The 17457-nt window shown below is 43.7% G+C and overlaps 1 protein-coding gene across 1 annotated transcript in view; it reads right to left on the reverse strand.

The window, feature by feature from the left end:
- POLB (DNA polymerase beta) overlaps window positions 1-17457 on the reverse strand; it is a 46231-nt gene that overhangs the window by 7900 nt on the left and 20874 nt on the right. Inside the window, exons 11-13 of the mRNA XM_077469927.1 lie at window positions 9588-9674; window positions 7687-7748; window positions 965-1104 (exon numbers count right to left, since the gene is read on the reverse strand). Coding sequence (XP_077326053.1) covers window positions 965-1104; window positions 7687-7748; window positions 9588-9674 — 289 coding nt within the window. The remainder of the gene's footprint in view (window positions 1-964; window positions 1105-7686; window positions 7749-9587; window positions 9675-17457) is intronic.

The following is a 17457-nucleotide window of genomic DNA, read 5'->3' on the forward strand; positions in this document are numbered from 1 at the left end:
CTCCCGAGCCTCGCCCATCCTCTGGAATTCGCTACTCCAATCTGTCAGACTGTCTCCAAATGTATACACTTTTAGGCGATCCCTGAAAACATTCCTCTTCAGAGAAGCCTATCCTGCCTCCATCTAACAAATGCACCATTTTCTCCATTAGCTCATCCCCCATAGCTATTACCCTTTTGTATAACTTGACACTCCCTCCTAGATTGTAAGCGCTAGCAGGGGTCTCTGATTCCCCCTGTATTGAATTGTACTGTAATTGTACTGTCTGCCCTAATGTTGAAAAGTGTTGCGTAAACTATCAGCGCTATATAAATCCTGTATAATAATATTGTTGTCACGTGCAAACAATGACTACTCTTTGTCATACATTTCTGCAACTGCTTCAGAGTTGCTGTATGCCTCTTGGTAGCCTCTCTGACCAGTTTTTCCTCCTGGCTCTTCCATCCAGTTAGGAGTGACGTCCTGATCCAGGGAGGTTCTGTGTTGGAAATCTTGACAGGGAGGTTCTGTTTTGGAAATCTTGACAGTGCCTTGCCACCCATAGTTGATTGTTTGCTGCAATTACACTATTAGGGACTGAAATGCTCCAGGAAAGCTCTTTTCATGCTGAGCTAATCAAAATGACCAAAGCTGATCGTCAAATGGCTTTGTGTGAAAAGGTGATTAGCTACACCCAATTGAGTTTACGAGTCATTATTAGGAGGTGGTGATCCTTTTTCCAACTCAGTGATTTTATTTTTGAATTTTATTTTATTCTGACATGTTAGTGTTTTATCTTTCACTTGGATGTTATAAGTTGCACTGAGTAAATACAGCTGGATAAAACCAAAACTGTGTCTTCATTTCAGGCTGCAGAGCAACATAGTGTGATTATTTTAAGAGGGGGGGGGGGGGGGTTCTTTTCTATACCCACTGTATGTCATAAGGTTAACAAGAGACATGTGAGCCAGAAAACATGGCTGACCTGTGATTCCCAGAGGCCTCAGCGTGTATTCATTCAGGGTAAATCCTTTTTCTAAAGCATGGGTACGCATGTTCTTGTTGAAGATATCACTGCCAGTGAAGTACAGAACTCCGCAATAATACTGGTCCTTGGGGATTAGCCTGGAGTGAGAAAGAATTCAGAATTCAAAAGTCCATCATGCTTTACATACATTTAGTCTTTTATACTAAACATGAATTGTAGTCCTCTCAGGAAAACTGGAAGCAATTAAATTCCAGAGCGTCACAAATTATCTGACATAGGCTAACCATATGTTACAATCTGCCTGCATAACCTTTAGATCCAAATTACAATACAGTTGTTATATCTAAAGAAGACTGTACAAAATTGTACAATCAAATTTTAATGTGTATGGCCAGTTTTATGTTATAGTACAGCATTTTCTACCAAGTCTGCCTTCAGTATACTGCAGTGCAAAGGGAACTAACCTGGCACTGGTTATGGAATTTCATGAACCCTGCAGGCAATCCACATGCCAATCTATGAGTGTAATGGAAATGATGCAGGACACCAAGCAATATATGACAACCCCAACACTCTTTTTGTACACTCTACGTTAAATCATGTACATGGGCTGGCTGTCTCAAAAAAAAAAAAAAAACCTCAAAAAAAGGTTCAGAGGCTACTTTTTGGCGACATGCTTCACACCGCTGATGTGGGTTGCCGCTATTGCAGTGTGATTTATCATGGCAGAATCGCAGCGCAACTTTAGGTGCCATTTAAATGAATGGCATCTCAAATGTGGTTTTGCGATTTGTCATTCACACCTCGGCACTTTGAAATTGCGGGGTGTGAATGCAGCCTAACAGTTATGATTTACGAAAGTTTAAGTTCATTTTCCCTTAAGTGTATGTAAACCCTAACAACGTACCTCTCTCATTTGCTGCTTTTTAGTCGGTTATATTTGTTTGACAAATGTAAAACATACCTGTTTATCAGAAACCAGAAATGCAGAGCAGTGTGTTGTCTGCTCACAACAAGAAAACGGGAGTTGCCTAGTTTTGTGGCAGATCAGCATCTATATTTCTGTACTTGTAGGGTCTTTAGGAGGAGAACACATGGGGAAATGTGCATGCATTGCAGAGTGTACTGCATTTTTTTCACTTTAGGCTACATTCACATTAGCCTCATGCTTTAGTTGATTTAACCACTTTCAGACCGGACCATTTTGCTGGTAAATGACCAGAGGTCTTTTTACACTTTGGCACTGCGCTGCTTTAACTGGTAATTGCGCGGTCATGCAATGTTGTACCCAAACAAAATTTGCGTCCTTTTCTTCCCACAAATAGAGCTTTCTTTTGATGGTATTTGATTGCCTCTGCGATTTTTATTTTTTGCGATATAAACGTAAAAAGACCGCAAATTTTGAAAAAAAATGATATTTTCTACTTTTTGTTATTAGAAAAATCCAATAAACTCAATTTTAGTCATACATTTAGGCCAAAATGTATTCAGCCACATGTCTTTGGTAAAAAAAAAGTCAATAATTGTATATTTATTGGTTTGCGCAAAAGTTGTCACATCTACAAACTAAGGTACGTTTTCTGGAATTTACGCAGCTTTTAGTTTACGACTGCCTATCTCATTTCTTGAGGTGCTAAAATGGCAGGGCAGTACAAAACCCCCCCAAATGACCCCATTTTGGAAAGTAGACCCCCTAAGGAAATTGATAAGAGGCATGTTGAGCCCATTGAATATTTTATTTTTTTGCCTCAAGCGATTGAATAATGACAAAAAAAAAATTTTTTTTTTTTTTTTACACAAAGTTGTCACTAAATGATATATTGCTCACACATGCTATGGGCGTATGTGAAATGACACCCCAAAATAAATTCTGCTGCTTCTCCTGAGTATGGGGATACCACATATGTGGGACTTTTTGGGAGCCTAGCCGCGTACGGGGCCCCGAAAACCAAGCACCGCCTTCAGGCTTTCTAAGAGCGTAAATTTTTGAGTTCACTTCTCACTACCTATTACAGTTTTGAAGGCCATAAAATGCCAAGATGGCACAAAACCCCCACAAATGACCCCATTTTAGAAAGTAGACACCCCAAGCTATTTGCTGAGAGGCATGTTGAGTTCATGGAATATTTTATATTTTGCCACAAGTTGCGGGAAAATTACAAACTTTTTTTTTTTTTTTTTTTTTTAACAAAGTTGTCACTAAATGATATATTGCTCATGCATGCCATGGGCATATGTGAAATGACACCCCAAAATAAATTCTGCTGCTTCTCCTGAGTACGAGGATACCACATATGTGGGACTTTTTGGGAGCCTAGCCGCGTACGGGGCCCCGAAAACCAAGCACCGCCTTCAGGCTTTCTAAGGGCGTAAATTTTTGAGTTCACTTCTCACTACCTATTACAGTTTTGAAGGCCATAAAATGCCAAGATGGCACAAAACCCCCACAAATGACCCCATTTTAGAAAGTAGACACCCCAAGCTATTTGCTGAGAGGCATGTTGAGTCCATGGAATATTTTATATTTTGCCACAAGTTGCGGGAAAATTACAAACTTTTTTTTTTTTTTTTTTTTTTCCACAAAGTTGTCACTAAATGATATATTGCTCACGCATGCCATGGGCATATGTGAAATGACACCCCAAAATAAATTCTGCTGCTTCTCCTGAGTATGGGGATACCACATATGTGGGACTTTTTGGGAGCCTAGCCGCGTACGGGGCCCCGAAAACCAAGCACCGCCTTCAGGCTTTCTAAGGGCGTTACAGTTTTGAAGGCCATAAAATGCCAAGATGGCACAAACCCCCCCCAAATGACCCCATTTTGGAAAGTAGACACCCCTAAATTTAGGGGTACACTAGTGAGACTAGGTAATAAATGGCGGGTGCCCTGAAACTATAAAAAAATAACTAACCAACCAGCGTCACCTGTAACAGTTATATGGTGATCACTGGTGAAAGGGTTAACTAGGGGGCAATTAGGGGGCTTTATGCGGTAGTATATGGGGGTCCCTGGCGCTATAAAAAGCTGCAGCGAACCTAAATACCTACCTGCCTAACTAGCGTCACCTGTGACACTAATACAGCGATCAGAAAAACGATCGCTTATTAGGCTGGGTTCACACTGGAGCGATGCGGGAACGCCACGAATGCGCGGCGGGTTCCCGCATCGCATGCCTCCCGGCGGCAGTTCACACTGCCCTATGCGAACTGCTGGGAGTGTCAGTGAAATGTTACTGACACCCCCAGATCAGTTCGCATATCGCAGTGCGATCTGCAAACTCGGATCGCATGGTGTGAACACCCATGCGATCCGATTCTGCTGCGGGCCAAAAAAAGGGTCCCGTGCGAATTTGCGGCGGGTGCGGCGAATGGCTGAACTCGAATCGCACAGAGATCGGATGTGATTTGCACTGCAGTGCGGTGCGAATCACATCCGTTCTCATAAACCGCTGCAATGTGAACCCAGCCTTAGTGACACTGGCGAAGGGGGGTGATCACGGGGTTAAACCTTTATTGGGGGGGTTAGGAGGGTACCTTAGAACTAAAGGGGGCTAACCCTAACTGCCCTAACAGTTATTAGTCACAAATGACACCCGCCGGGTGATCAGGGGGTTAAACCTTTATTAGGTAATAAATGGCGGGTGCCCTGAAACTATAAAAAAATAACTAACCAACCAGCGTCACCTGTAACAGTTATATGGTGATCACTGGTGAAAGGGTTAACTAGGGGGCAATCAGGGGGCTTTATGCGGTAGTATATGGGGGTCCCTGGCGCTATAAAAAGCTGCGGCGAACCTAAATACCTACCTGCCTAACTAGCGTCACCTGTGACACTAATACGGCGATCAGAAAAATGATCGCTTATTAGGCTGGGTTCACACTGGAGCGATGCGGGAACGCCGCGAATCCGCGGCGGGTTCCCGCATCGCATGCCTCCCGGCGGCAGTTCACACTGCCCTATGCGAACTGCTGGGAGTGTCAGTGAAATGTTACTGACACCCCCAGATCAGTTCGCATATCGCAGTGCGATCTGCAAACTCGGATCGCATGGTGTGAACACCCATGCGATCCGATTCTGCTGCGGGCCAAAAAAAGGGTCCCGTGCGAATTTGCGGCGGGTGCGGCGAATGGCTGAACTCGAATCGCACAGAGATCGGATGTGATTTGCACTGCAGTGCGGTGCGAATCACATTCGTTCTCATAAACCGCTGCAATGTGAACCCAGCCTTAGTGACACTGGCGACAGGGGGTGATCACGGGGTTAAACCTTTATTGGGGGGGTTAGGGGGGTACATTAGAACTAAAGGGGGCTAACTCTAACTGCCCTAACAGTTATTACAGTCACAAATGACACCAATGCAAAAAAAAAAAATAAAAAAAAAAAAATGACATTGGTGTCACTGTGACTGGGGGGCAGGGGTAATTGGGGGGGTGATCGGGGGGTAAAGGGGGGGTGTGAGTGTGCCTGGCATGTTCTACTGTGTGTGTAGAGTGTTGGTGCAACTTACTGATCCGCTCTCCTCCGTGTCGGAACGAAAAATACCGACACGGAGGAGAGAATACATCACTTCCTCTCCTGTGTTTACATTACAGGAGAGGAAGTGATGTCACCGGGGATTTCTATTCGTCGGGAGCGATCGCGAGGGGGTGGCCATGAATGAATGGCCGTCCCCTCGTCCGGGATCGCTCCCGTACGAATACCGACCGCCGCAGGCACCGGGCGGGGGCCCGATCGGGCCCCCGACCCGCGGGAGGCAAGGGACGTACATGTATGTCCTTATGCCTGCCCGTGCCATTGTACCGACGTACATCGGCGTGCGGCGGTCGGCAACTGGTTAAACAACTTTAGGTCTCCCAAACCAGGTTCTCCTGCACTTGTGTTTACATGCATTTCCATTTGTTAACGTGTATTTAGATGCGTTTAGATTGTCTAATCTGCTCCTTGATGCACAGAATTAATTTTTCTCTAAACATAGCTGAACTGAATGCACCAAAACAAATAGGTAAACATACAGTGTGCATTATATCATTTAAAGCCATTACATGCATTTACAAATATCCAATAAATACGTGTAAACACTTTATGTCATTGCCAGTATGAATGAGGCCCTAAAGTTCAGGTATTCTTCCTGACCTAAAGTAAGCCACCCTTCCCTGCGCTGGATGTATTCTTACCTGAATCTCACATCAGCTACCTGACACAATCTTTATATCCTGTGACAAAAACACTTCTTTTCACTACCTGTACCTGCACACAGCTGATCCCTATAGTATTCCATAGGGTCATCTCCTGAGGCATGAAGCACCAGGATGTAAAGATTGCATCATGCCACAGCCATGGGATTCAGTAATATATAAGTATATGCCTGGGGCAGAGAAGTATTATTTTAGGTCAGGTAGCACTAGGCAGAAAGTATAAGGCTCCAGGCACACTAGCTCATTTTTCTGTTTTAATCTTTTCATTTAATATTCAGAATTACAGTAAAACATTATGTACAAAACAGTGCAAAATGTCTCTGACCATATAAACAGTGAACAAGACGTCAATAATGATGACACACTAGCTTAATCTTAAACTCCTAGCAGCTGCTTTGAGCGATTTTTTCATCTGTTAGAAGCGATTATCCTATGTGTCCATGCACAATATTTTAGGCTAGAAGCATTTTTTCAGCTTCAGCTTATACAAGCAGGGGAAAACAAAAAAAAAAAATTTTTTGCATTTTTGGGAGTGATTTACCAGCCGAAAAAAGCCGCCAGCTCCTAGAAGCAACTAAATGCTGTTAACCGCTGCTAAGCAACGGTTTACAGCACGTTTTTTTTTCCCCCTTAGCAGTGGCCCGCCTGCGTCCTTAATAACCAGAGTATAGCTGGTTGTTAAGGAGCGGGCCAGGAAGCTGGCTGCCACATCCTTAACAATTGATGACTCATCTGAAACCTGCTGACAGCTGATTGTAAATAATTGCTAGCAATAATGAATGAGAAAAGAAAGAAAACAGTGTGGAGTCCCCCCCCCCCTCAATCTATACCAGACCCTTAGGTCTGGTAAGGATTTTAAGGGGAACTCGAAAAGGTCTGGTATGGATTGGGGAGAGCCCACGTTCTTTTTTCTCAATTATTTATTGCTCGAAATTGTTTTGTTTACATTCAGCTATCAGCAAGGTTCCCTGATGAGTCATCCATTGTTAAGGATGTGGTGCCTGTCTTCCCAGCTATTTACTGGTTGTTAAGGACACCAGCCTCTAAAAAATTTTGAAAAGGCTCTTAAACGCGGCAAAAATGCTAAATATTTTTTATCCAGTGTGCATGGAGCCTAAGTGAACTTTTTACATAAAGGGCACTAATCTTTTTAGATGGATAGCTGCAAGGACAGCCCTTCCCTGGCACAGTCCAGACTCCCACTGAAGACCGCCATTGTGTTGGAGTGGTACCAGAACACTTTTCAGAATCAAGGAACAAAGCAAGCTTCCAAGAGTTGGTCAGCAGCAGCCTTTAGCATGGAGTCTCTTAGCTGTGACAGTTAATAGTTGTCCCCACAGAGTCCAGCTCATTCCTATGTTGGATTGCCGTCTCTCTAAATTCTGTAGTAATGGATCTACTTTGAATCAGTCTGAAAATAATCTCAATATATATCTAGAGATAGATACAGTATATATGAGATTTAGAGGAAGGAAGCAGAGCTCCCACCTCAGGGCTATCGCTGAATTTCCATTACCTTACCTTATATCAAGTCTCCGAAAGGGGAACTGTTTGCCTCCCTCAGATGGTAGCTGGCACACACCCTACGAAAGGACAGAACATGAGCTCCATAACAAAAGTATACAGACAAGCAGCATTCTATGGATAGTGAAGGTGGGACGCTAGGAGAAAATGACAATTTGATGTAGCTGTGCGGCCCAGAAGCCCAGGCACAAATCTACAGTCAGCGGATTTCCGTTCCAACTCTGAATTGAGTCAGCATTCCCAACACTGCCTCGGCCAATCAACAAATACATTTAAGAGAATCTACTGGCTGTATTAAGAAGACCTCTTTAAAAGCTTTGTCCACCTCTGTGACCATACACTTTCTTGAATTGTGAGGTGCTTCTCCCTGCAACGCTCAGATTTTTTTCCATCCATTCAAGGATGTGCCACCGAGACTCACAGATCTTAATGGAGCACAACTGTGGCGACATCACCAGACTTATAATCCACTGAGTACTTCCTCCAGTCCCATAATGGTAGGTCCGTGCCTCTGTATGGGCCTAAGGCTGTGATATAAACCATGTAGAAGCCTGCGCATGGCATTCATGACACACTGATCATATCTGCAATGCTCTAAAGGCTTCAATACAAAAATTTAATTGATGCCCATTTTTCCTTTATTTAATGTGGGTACTTTGCTATGTTTTTGCAAAAAGTGGAGAATCCCTTTAAATAATGTGCTGAAGATCACATGGGGCTCTGTGGGAATATAGGAAGTTATTAACCCCTTGGCGCCGATTTAACACAAAAATGTGGCCTCACTGGACTGGGCTTTTTGCCATAGGGCTGTATATTTGCGCATCTCCCTTTGTACTGTGAGAGCGCCGCACGGCCCACTCCCTGCACAGTGACCGGGGTCTCACCAAGAGCCCCGGGACACCATTCTAACGGAACGTCTGATTCTGGGTCACCCGATCACTGCGATAGCTTCGGAGAAGCCTACTCCTGTGTTTTCTGTCTCTGAATGTTTGAGACTGTATCTCTCTCTGTCCTTGCAGAGATAGAAAAAAAAAATTATAAATAATAATAAAAAAAATAATACCTAGATTAAGGTTTTATCTACCATGTTTCCCCTGAAAATAAGACCTAGTGTGATTGTCGATGATGGCTGCAATATAAGCCCAACCCCCCAAATAAGCCCTAGTTAAAGTCCTTGTAGGTCTTATTTTAAGGGAAACAGGGTAGGGCCTATATTGCAGCCATCACCGACAATCACGCTAGGTCTTATTTTCGGGGGAAACAGGGTGGGTCAATCCCAGGGTTAGTGTTTGACTGCGACCTGACTCAAAGTTTAAATGTCAGGGTCACTATTTTTTTTTTGGACAGAATTTATTTATTTTAATTAGTATCAGTGTGTTTTGGGTAGGAAAAAAAAAAAAAAAAAAAAAAAATACAAAAAGCAAAAAATGCACACTATTGTTTCTGGGCTGTACTACAGGTACATACAACTAACATACACATATGCGGTATTGTTGCGATTGTCAGGAGTGAGAGAATTTGTTTTCAATTGTACTTTGGTAGAAGGCTATGGTAATAGCAAAAAAATATAAGCGAAATTTAAAACTTTTTTTTTTTACTATTTTGGGTTAGTTTTGCTTTGATAATTAAAAAAAAATGTCCTGAAAAAAAACGAGGTATATAACTCACCTGGATACATAAAGTAGTTGGGATGATGTATACGGTTTTACTAACATGTCAAAGTTGCAAAATTGTGCTTAGGCATTAACATGTGTTTTACCATTAGACGCAAAGGGGTTAAAGATTAATAAAAATGTCTGCAGTCAAAATTGAAGAAAAGTCAGAATTTGATAAAAGGCTCAGCATCACAGCTAAAAAATAATAATTTCGAAAAACTCCTTTGTGATCGGATATCTTACCATGAATTTAGTGTCTCCCTTCACTAGTGTGTCAGTGATAAATTTGCAGTCTTCCAGACTCTGCACTACCTGGTGTAAGAGGTGTGGCTGTGAATATATAATCAGCACAGTATATGGTTAGAGGCCAATACGGACAAAATTAGGAAATGGTAATAACAGATAAAACATTTATTAAATAATCTCTGCGAACAGCACTAGATAAAGTCTCTTGTTTACCAAAATCTGGAGTATCCATTTTCAGTCAACACTGACAGATTCATCCTACTGCTATCTATACAAGCCTCTGCATAAGTATTCATTTCCTTGGATTTTGTGATTGTTACAACCTGAAATCATTTTGGATAATGGATGTAATTGCAAAGTTTACCACCTGATTTATACAGCATATGTACTACTTTAGGGGCTTTTTGTGTCAAACACAAGATTTTTAGTTCAAATGCAGCACAGCAGTTTAAACGCTTGCATTTGTACACAAAAAGCTGAATCTAACCTGCTTTGTCTGCAATAGGACATGCTGTGTTTAGAGATGTGCAAAGAAGGACAAATGTCGTCACACTACATTATTAAAACTAAATGGGAATCTCATCGCATTTCAAATGCAGGTCAAACACAAGTAAACAGTTCTCATGCACACAAGCCTTTAACGTGCAAACTTTTTTTGTCACAAAAAAATACATCTTTAGCTTCCCAGTTCACTCGCCCCTCCTTGAACCTCCAGCCATTTTGCCCTCCATTGTGACCAGCATCCCCACAATCTGATGAGCAGTGGTGGCTTTCCACATCATGTTCTGCGCCAAGGCTAAAAAGTTCAATTAGACATCACATTAGAGAACATTTCCTGAATGTTTGCTTTGTCCATGACATGGCTTGTGGAAAGCTACAAACAAGATTAGATGTTTGTTTTAGCACTGACTTTACCCTTGCCACACTTCAATAAAATTCTGGAAATCCAGCTTGTTCCTTCTCAGTTAAGGATCTCTGCAGTTCATTTACAGTTACCTTTTCCTTTTGTTGCTTCTCTGATTAATGGCTGGTACACAGGAGCCGAATCAACAGAAACCAGGTGACATTTGGCCAGTGTGTACAACCGGTCTGGCTTCTGTTTAACGGGCATGCTGGAAAATCAGTAGCCAATGGCTGCAAATGCGGAACAATGTGTCCTGGCAGAGGGGAGGGGGTTGAATGGAAAAACAAACTTACACCCTGCATAAAGCACTCTTTCCATAATCACTAAGTGTTGGTGGATGGCTTTCTTTGGGGGCAGTCACAGCTGTGGAAGTGATCAGATTCTGGAATTCGATTTTTACATCCCCACCTTCTTCTGATAACTCGGACATAAAAGATATGTACTTAAAGCCGGAGTTCCAGCCTGTAGTAAAAAAAAAAAGTTAAAAGTCAGCAGCTACAAATATTGTAGCTGCTGACTTTTAATATAAAGAACACTTACCTGTCCAGGGAGCCTTCGCTGTCAGCACCCCAAGCTGACCCTTCCATCGGCTTTGCGTGCAGGCACCGGCATTCTTACTAAGGCAATCAGAAAGTAAAGCATTGCGGCTTCACAGCCTGTCTTCTACAGCGCATGCGCGAGTCACGTTGCACTTTCTGAATGGTCCTGCTGTCTTCTGGGACTTCTGTGCATCTCCCAGAAAGCAGCAGGGGAAGGAGGAAGGGCTGTAAATTACGTAGGCCTTTAAGAAAAGTGTAATGCCTAGTACACACGATGAGAAAATCGGACAAAAAATACCGCTTTCGAAGTAATTGTACAATAATAAGTAACAGAAAAAATGATTTTTGTTTAATCAGTACAGTATTTGTCTGGAAAAAATTGTAAGACCAAGGTCATAAATGCTTGGAAATGAAAAAATACAATACAAAATATGACATCACTTCCAAAGTTGTATTCTGTCTTACAAGACAAAACACATATAAAAAAAAAAAGGGGGGGGGGGGGGTAGGCCAGGCGGCAGAGGAGGGAAACAGGGGATGAGAAGGAAAAGTAAGTGGAAAAGATAAAAAGGGGGGCGCAGAGGAGATCAGTTAGGAGAGGCCTAGGCTGGTCGGATGCAAAGTTGGAGGAGCGTAGGACCACCACGAAGTCCACAGCTTAAAGTGGTTGTAAACCCACGAACAAAAAAAAAAAAAAAAAAAGGAAAAATACACAAGACAAAGGCACAATGTCATTATGAATTACTTACCTTAGATCGAAGCCCCCCACAGCGGTCCACACCGGCCAGAGACATCGCTCCCAGAGTTACTTCCGGGTATCGCAGTGATTGGCAGTAGCCGCGATGACGTCACTCCTGCATGGGAGCAGCCGGTAGTGGCACACTCACTAAAGCAACGGCACATACATGCCATTGCTTCAGTGCGCATGTGCCGATGGCACATGCAGATACAGAGGATATCTCCTCAACCGTGCTGGGGTAGATACAAGTAAGCCTCATTATAGGCTAACCTGTAGCAAAAAGTGGTTGTAAAGGGTTTACAACCACTTTAAGGAATTTAGCGTGGGAGTCGTGGAGGACACTAGACATCTTCTCATTAATCACGAGTCGTTAAGATGCTCTTCACCTCCGCAAACGAGACAGCCAGCCTCTTCCAGGCCCTTGCTATTGCACACTTCGCAGTGAAAAACAAATAGGTGGCCAATGTCTGCTGATAGGAGAAAAGGCCTGGGATTGGACAATGGAGTAAGGCCAACTTGGCATCTTTGCGGGTGGACACATGGGAGAGTAAACAGAAGACTGAATACCCTCGACCAGTATCCCACTAATCGGGGGCAGGACCACCAGATATGAAGTTCATCTCCATGCTGACCACAGCCTCGGAAACATCTATCACTGTATGATTTGTCAATAGGGGTTGGGACCCAATACCAGCAGAAGAGTACTTTATAGGCTGCCTTCAGGCCTTGCTCCAATCCGCCAAATTGATGGGGGATAAGTCCCGCTCCCATTGGGGGACATAGGATAAGGAAGTTGGGATCCCACTCGAGTTGAGAGAGCAGTCAATTAAGGATATGGTACCAGGGGATCCTGAAGAGTGTAGGCATGCATGTTCAAAAGCTGTTTTCTGGTATGGAAAAGTGTTGTGGCACCTGAGTGAGGATATCCAGTGTCACAATTGGAGATAACTAAAAAATTTCATTGGGGGAGCTTCATGAATCTCTTGGCGTGAAGCTGAGGGGGAAGGTGCAGGTTCCAAGAAAGCGCCAGACCTGGGAGAATCCATGGACAGGCCACAAAGAAAAAACATGGGGTTGTTCTAAGCTGGGGGTGAAACATGGGGTTATTCGGAAGAGGGAGGAGCGGAAGGAACAGGGACTAGAGCCCACCAGAGTACCGAACTGTGTCCAAAAGCTTCAAGCTATGTGCCATTAGGAGGCTGAATGGGGGGGGGGGGGCGCAATTTAGGAGCAAGCCATAAAAAGGGCAGAGATGGGGACCGGTGCACAATTGGGGATTTCCAGGAGAGCCCAGAGTGGAATATCGGAGGTAGCCTGGAGCATCTTGAGCTGGGAGATTAGTGCAGCCTGATAATATTTTGTGATATTTGGGACTCCAAACTATCGACCCTCCAGCTGTTGCAGAGCTACAAGTCCCATGTGGCATTGCAAGGCTGACAGTTACAAGCATGACTCCTACAGGCAGTTGCATGATGGGACTTGTAGTTCCGCAACAGCTGAAGGTCCACCAGTTTAACACCCTCCTCTAGAGTATGGTCTGGTAGAGTGAAGTCAGCCGACAGCAGACTTTAGCCTGCTGTTGGCTGAATCTGGATCAGAGCGAAGCTACTTCTATGGGTCACTCCTGTGACCCAGAGAAGTAGGGCCAAGAGCTTTGCCCATAGTTCTCCTTTAATTTACCTGTTCAATTCTTTTGTTGAGTGCATCACAGGATGCAGGATACTTCATATTCATGACTACTTAGGTTATGCTGCCCACCTTCAGGTGAATGGACACTGGCCAAAAAAAACAAACACATAAATCCCCGCCCAGGCATAACCCTTTTCAGCTCAGCTAAGCCTCAGTTTTTAGCTAGTGTGCCTAGATGATGGATGTGTCTACAGAGAAGTCTCAAGATTTATTTTTGTGGGCCTAGTCTGCACCCCCCGCTGGGGAAGGGAAAGGCTTTATCCGGATCAGTTGCCTACAGACCCGAGGGACTGTACCCAGACCCTGTATGCAAGAATGGGATGGCCTGTAATGTTGACATGAGGCTGACAATGCTGCTGCTATTTTCAATGCAGTAGCTTAGAATTATCCCCTTGAAAAGGAAGTGCTATTAGTGGCAGGTAAGAAATTTTGCAACAGGTTAAAAAAAATGAATCACCCAAAGAAAACTGTATAATGTGAGACACGATGCCAAACATGAAAAATTCTGTGTTCAGGTCAATGTACCATGTAGAGCTTTCCCAAAATGCACTGCAACTCAACATTCACATCTGAACTGCTTTTCTTCGCATACAAATCCATAAAGATGCAAAAGCAGCTTAAAAGCAACCTGAACTCTAATAGTGAAAATTTGCTTTGGTTAAGGCTACTTTCATACTGGGATGGTCAGAGCGTTGGCAGTAAAGCAACGCTTTACCGTTGTTTTAGCGGCGCATTTTAGCCCCCGTTAACGGCACCGGAGAAGGGGGTAATACCACCCTTTGCAGGCGCTTTGGCAGCACTGCCCATTCATTTCAATACACTGCTCCTAAACTGCCCCAAAGATGCTGCTTGCAGGACTTTTTCTAGCATCCTGCAAGTGCACCGCTCCAGTGTGAAAGCACTCAGGAGAGTGACAGGAGAGGCGCTATTTTTAGTGTTAAAATACATGTACAGCGCCTCATTATGAAAGGGGTCTTAGGGATAAGGCCATAGAAGATTTTTTTTTGGTTCGGCTAGTGGCTGAACCAAGAAAAAAAAAACCCCAAACAATTCATCTACAAATCAAGGTGGATAGAGTAATCCTTCCCCCAGTGCAACTGTATTCCGATAAAAAAATGTTTTTGACACAAATTAGTTGTCAAATTTGTCTGTGCTTTACCAGTCAAATTTCAATCCACCTGTTTTTTTTTTTTTTGCTTTAAAAATAACAAACATGTTATACTTACCTGCCCTGTGCAGTGGATTGGCACAGAGCAGCCCAGATCCTCCTCTTCTCAGGTCTCTCTTCGGCTCTCCTGGCTCCTCCCTCCTGTTGAGTGCCCTCACAGCAAGCAGCTTACTATGGGGGCACCCGAGCCAAGCCACAGCTCCCTGTGTCCATTCAGACATGGAGCTGCAGCCCGGCCCCAACCCACCCCCTTTCTCTACTGATTGGCTGACCGAGTTTGATTGACAGCAGCAGGAGCCAATGGTGCCGCGCTGCTGTCTCAGCCAAAGAGGAGGAGAGTCCCGGGTAGCTGAGACAACACTACAACAGTGCTGGATAGAAATGGGGCTCAGGTCTGGCCATTACCAAGCTTCCCATTTCATTGTAAATGGACGATGGCCATCCGCATGTGATCTTGCGAGTGGGCCCCTTCCGTCTGGACTATTGGAGGGCTCTCCAACTCTGCCACTTTCTTAAATCAATACCTCCACCCCGTAGTATTGACCAATCATTAACTGCTCTTGAATCCTTTTGCACGGGGCAGGGTGTTATGCCTCACACCCTCTCTGCCACCTACCAATTACTGATTGAGCCACCGGATGACCACCGGCTTTGTTGCCTACAAATGTGGGAGAAGGAGTTGCAGTGCACTTTCACGATGCATCAATTGCAAAATATCCTTCACTTTACGTACAGATCCTCCATTTACACAAAAACTCAAGAGACCAATTACAAAATAGTCACCAGATGGTATAATACCCCTGCAAAGCTACAGATGATCTTCCCTTGCTGTTCGGACAGGTGCTGGAGGTGCTAGGCAGACAGGGAACACTGGCCCGGTTTGGAGCAGTTCTGGAAGACCATCCAGCTTACGATGCAGAGGTTTACTGAGAGCCCCTTACCGGCAGACCCTGCCCTTTACGTACTTCATGCCTCTACTAGCTCATGTAAAACCTACAAAAAATTATTGATCCCCCATTTACTAGACACGGCCAAGGCCTGCATCCCCTTATGCTGGAAGTCCACGTAATCTCCAACTATTGGCTTGTGGCTTAAGAAGGTAGAGGAGATCAAAAAAATTGAAGATTTAATACTCACGGACCACCACCAAAGCGAACGGTTTACCAAAACATGGTCCATTTGGAACATGTTTATCTTCTCAGATGAAGGACGGGCCCTTTTGGAGAGTGACACATCAGATTAGAACGTTTCTTCAGAGTCCATTTGTTGCTTGGACTGAGGTGCTAGCCTGGTCCCGCGACTGGAGCTGGACGCGTTGGCTGCGCCCCTGGCCAACCCGCCCTGCCTTCCTTCCTTCCCCGTCCCCCCATACTTTCCCTTTGACTCCCCCCCCCCTCCCTTTCTCTCTGCTTTTTCTGCTCTTACACGAAAACAAGAAATAAGGGACGAGATCCACAGAACCATCCAGTGGTTTAGAAGTCCCCCAGGCAGAAGCATACCTCACACTACAGCTTGGGTTAGGGCTCATGGGCATTATTACTTTTCCTCACTCTGGTGAAACCCAAGGCCCCAGGAGGGCTTGGGTGACGCCTTAGAGACCAACTGTTCCTAATTGTCATTGCTCACCACACATATGTTACGTGGGATTTCTCTGTTCATTGTATATCATGACCTTGACCTCATGACCATTTGACCTTGATATAAATAAAAGATTTGAAAAAAAAAAAAAGAAATGGGGCTCAGGTAAGTAAAAGGGGGGCTGCTGCACACAGAAGGCTTTTTATCCTAATGCATAAAATGCATTCAAATGAAAAAACTTCTGCCTTTACAATCACTTAAAGCAATACTTAAAGTTACCTTTGTCCTGATTTCCTCCTGAAAACAGCAGTGCACTTCCTGCTGGGTGGGACTGCCTAGACATTCTTTTGGCTGGTTATTGTATTCAAAATCAGCTGCAACACCCACAGCTACGTGAATACCCAAAAATGAATACTTCTGATAAAATGCAGTCAACGTTTGGCCAAAAAATTTCTAGCTCTTTCAATGTGTGGCATATGGCTCGAAGCATGTATGGAAGGGCTTTGGGCTAAGGCTGCATTGACACTATAGCGTTTCAGTAAACACACACAAAATCACTGTCTTGCTACATGCATAGGGTAACCCATTCAATTCAATGGGCTGTCCTAAGTGCAACAAAGTAACTCATGCACCTTTTTGAGCTTGAAGCATTGCGCAGAAAGCAGAACGTTTACTGCATTTGGGGTGCGATCAACAACGAGCGCGGCATGCATTTTTGCACATTTATGTAAAACTATAGTTAGAATGCAGCCAAACAAAAATGTAATGCTTCTAAAAAACGCTATTAGAGGTGCCCTTTTTTCATTGTTCTTTGCAAGCATCCACCCTATTTTTGTCCTTTGTCCCAAGCGGCATATTTCCATTGACAACACTATTCCAAATAACCATTTTAGGAAGGGACACAAACTGTTGCATTCAGTATATACATATATTCATAATATATATAGTATACACATATTATATAGTGGCATATTTATAAACCAGTCAAGCTGACATTTGCCAAACATTCACTACTGCAGTTGAATCTTCCAAGTGCATGCATTTTAAATGACAATGATTGATTCACCACAAGTAAATGTTTGAAAAAAATAAAAATCACATTCCCTGCTTCATAACAATGCCCCATAGTGTTGCAATACTGATATAAATGTATATCATATTAATGTAGATGTTTCAGTGAATTGCAAAGCTTCTGCTGAGTTCACTACAAAACCCCAAGTTCTCCTAACAAGATGCTGAAGACCAACGTG

This window comes from Lithobates pipiens, unplaced genomic scaffold (assembly GCF_037356315.1).
Source record: "Lithobates pipiens isolate NorthernLeopardFrog02 unplaced genomic scaffold, aLitPip1_a1.2 Scaffold_8, whole genome shotgun sequence".
NCBI lineage: Eukaryota > Metazoa > Chordata > Amphibia > Anura > Ranidae > Lithobates > Lithobates pipiens.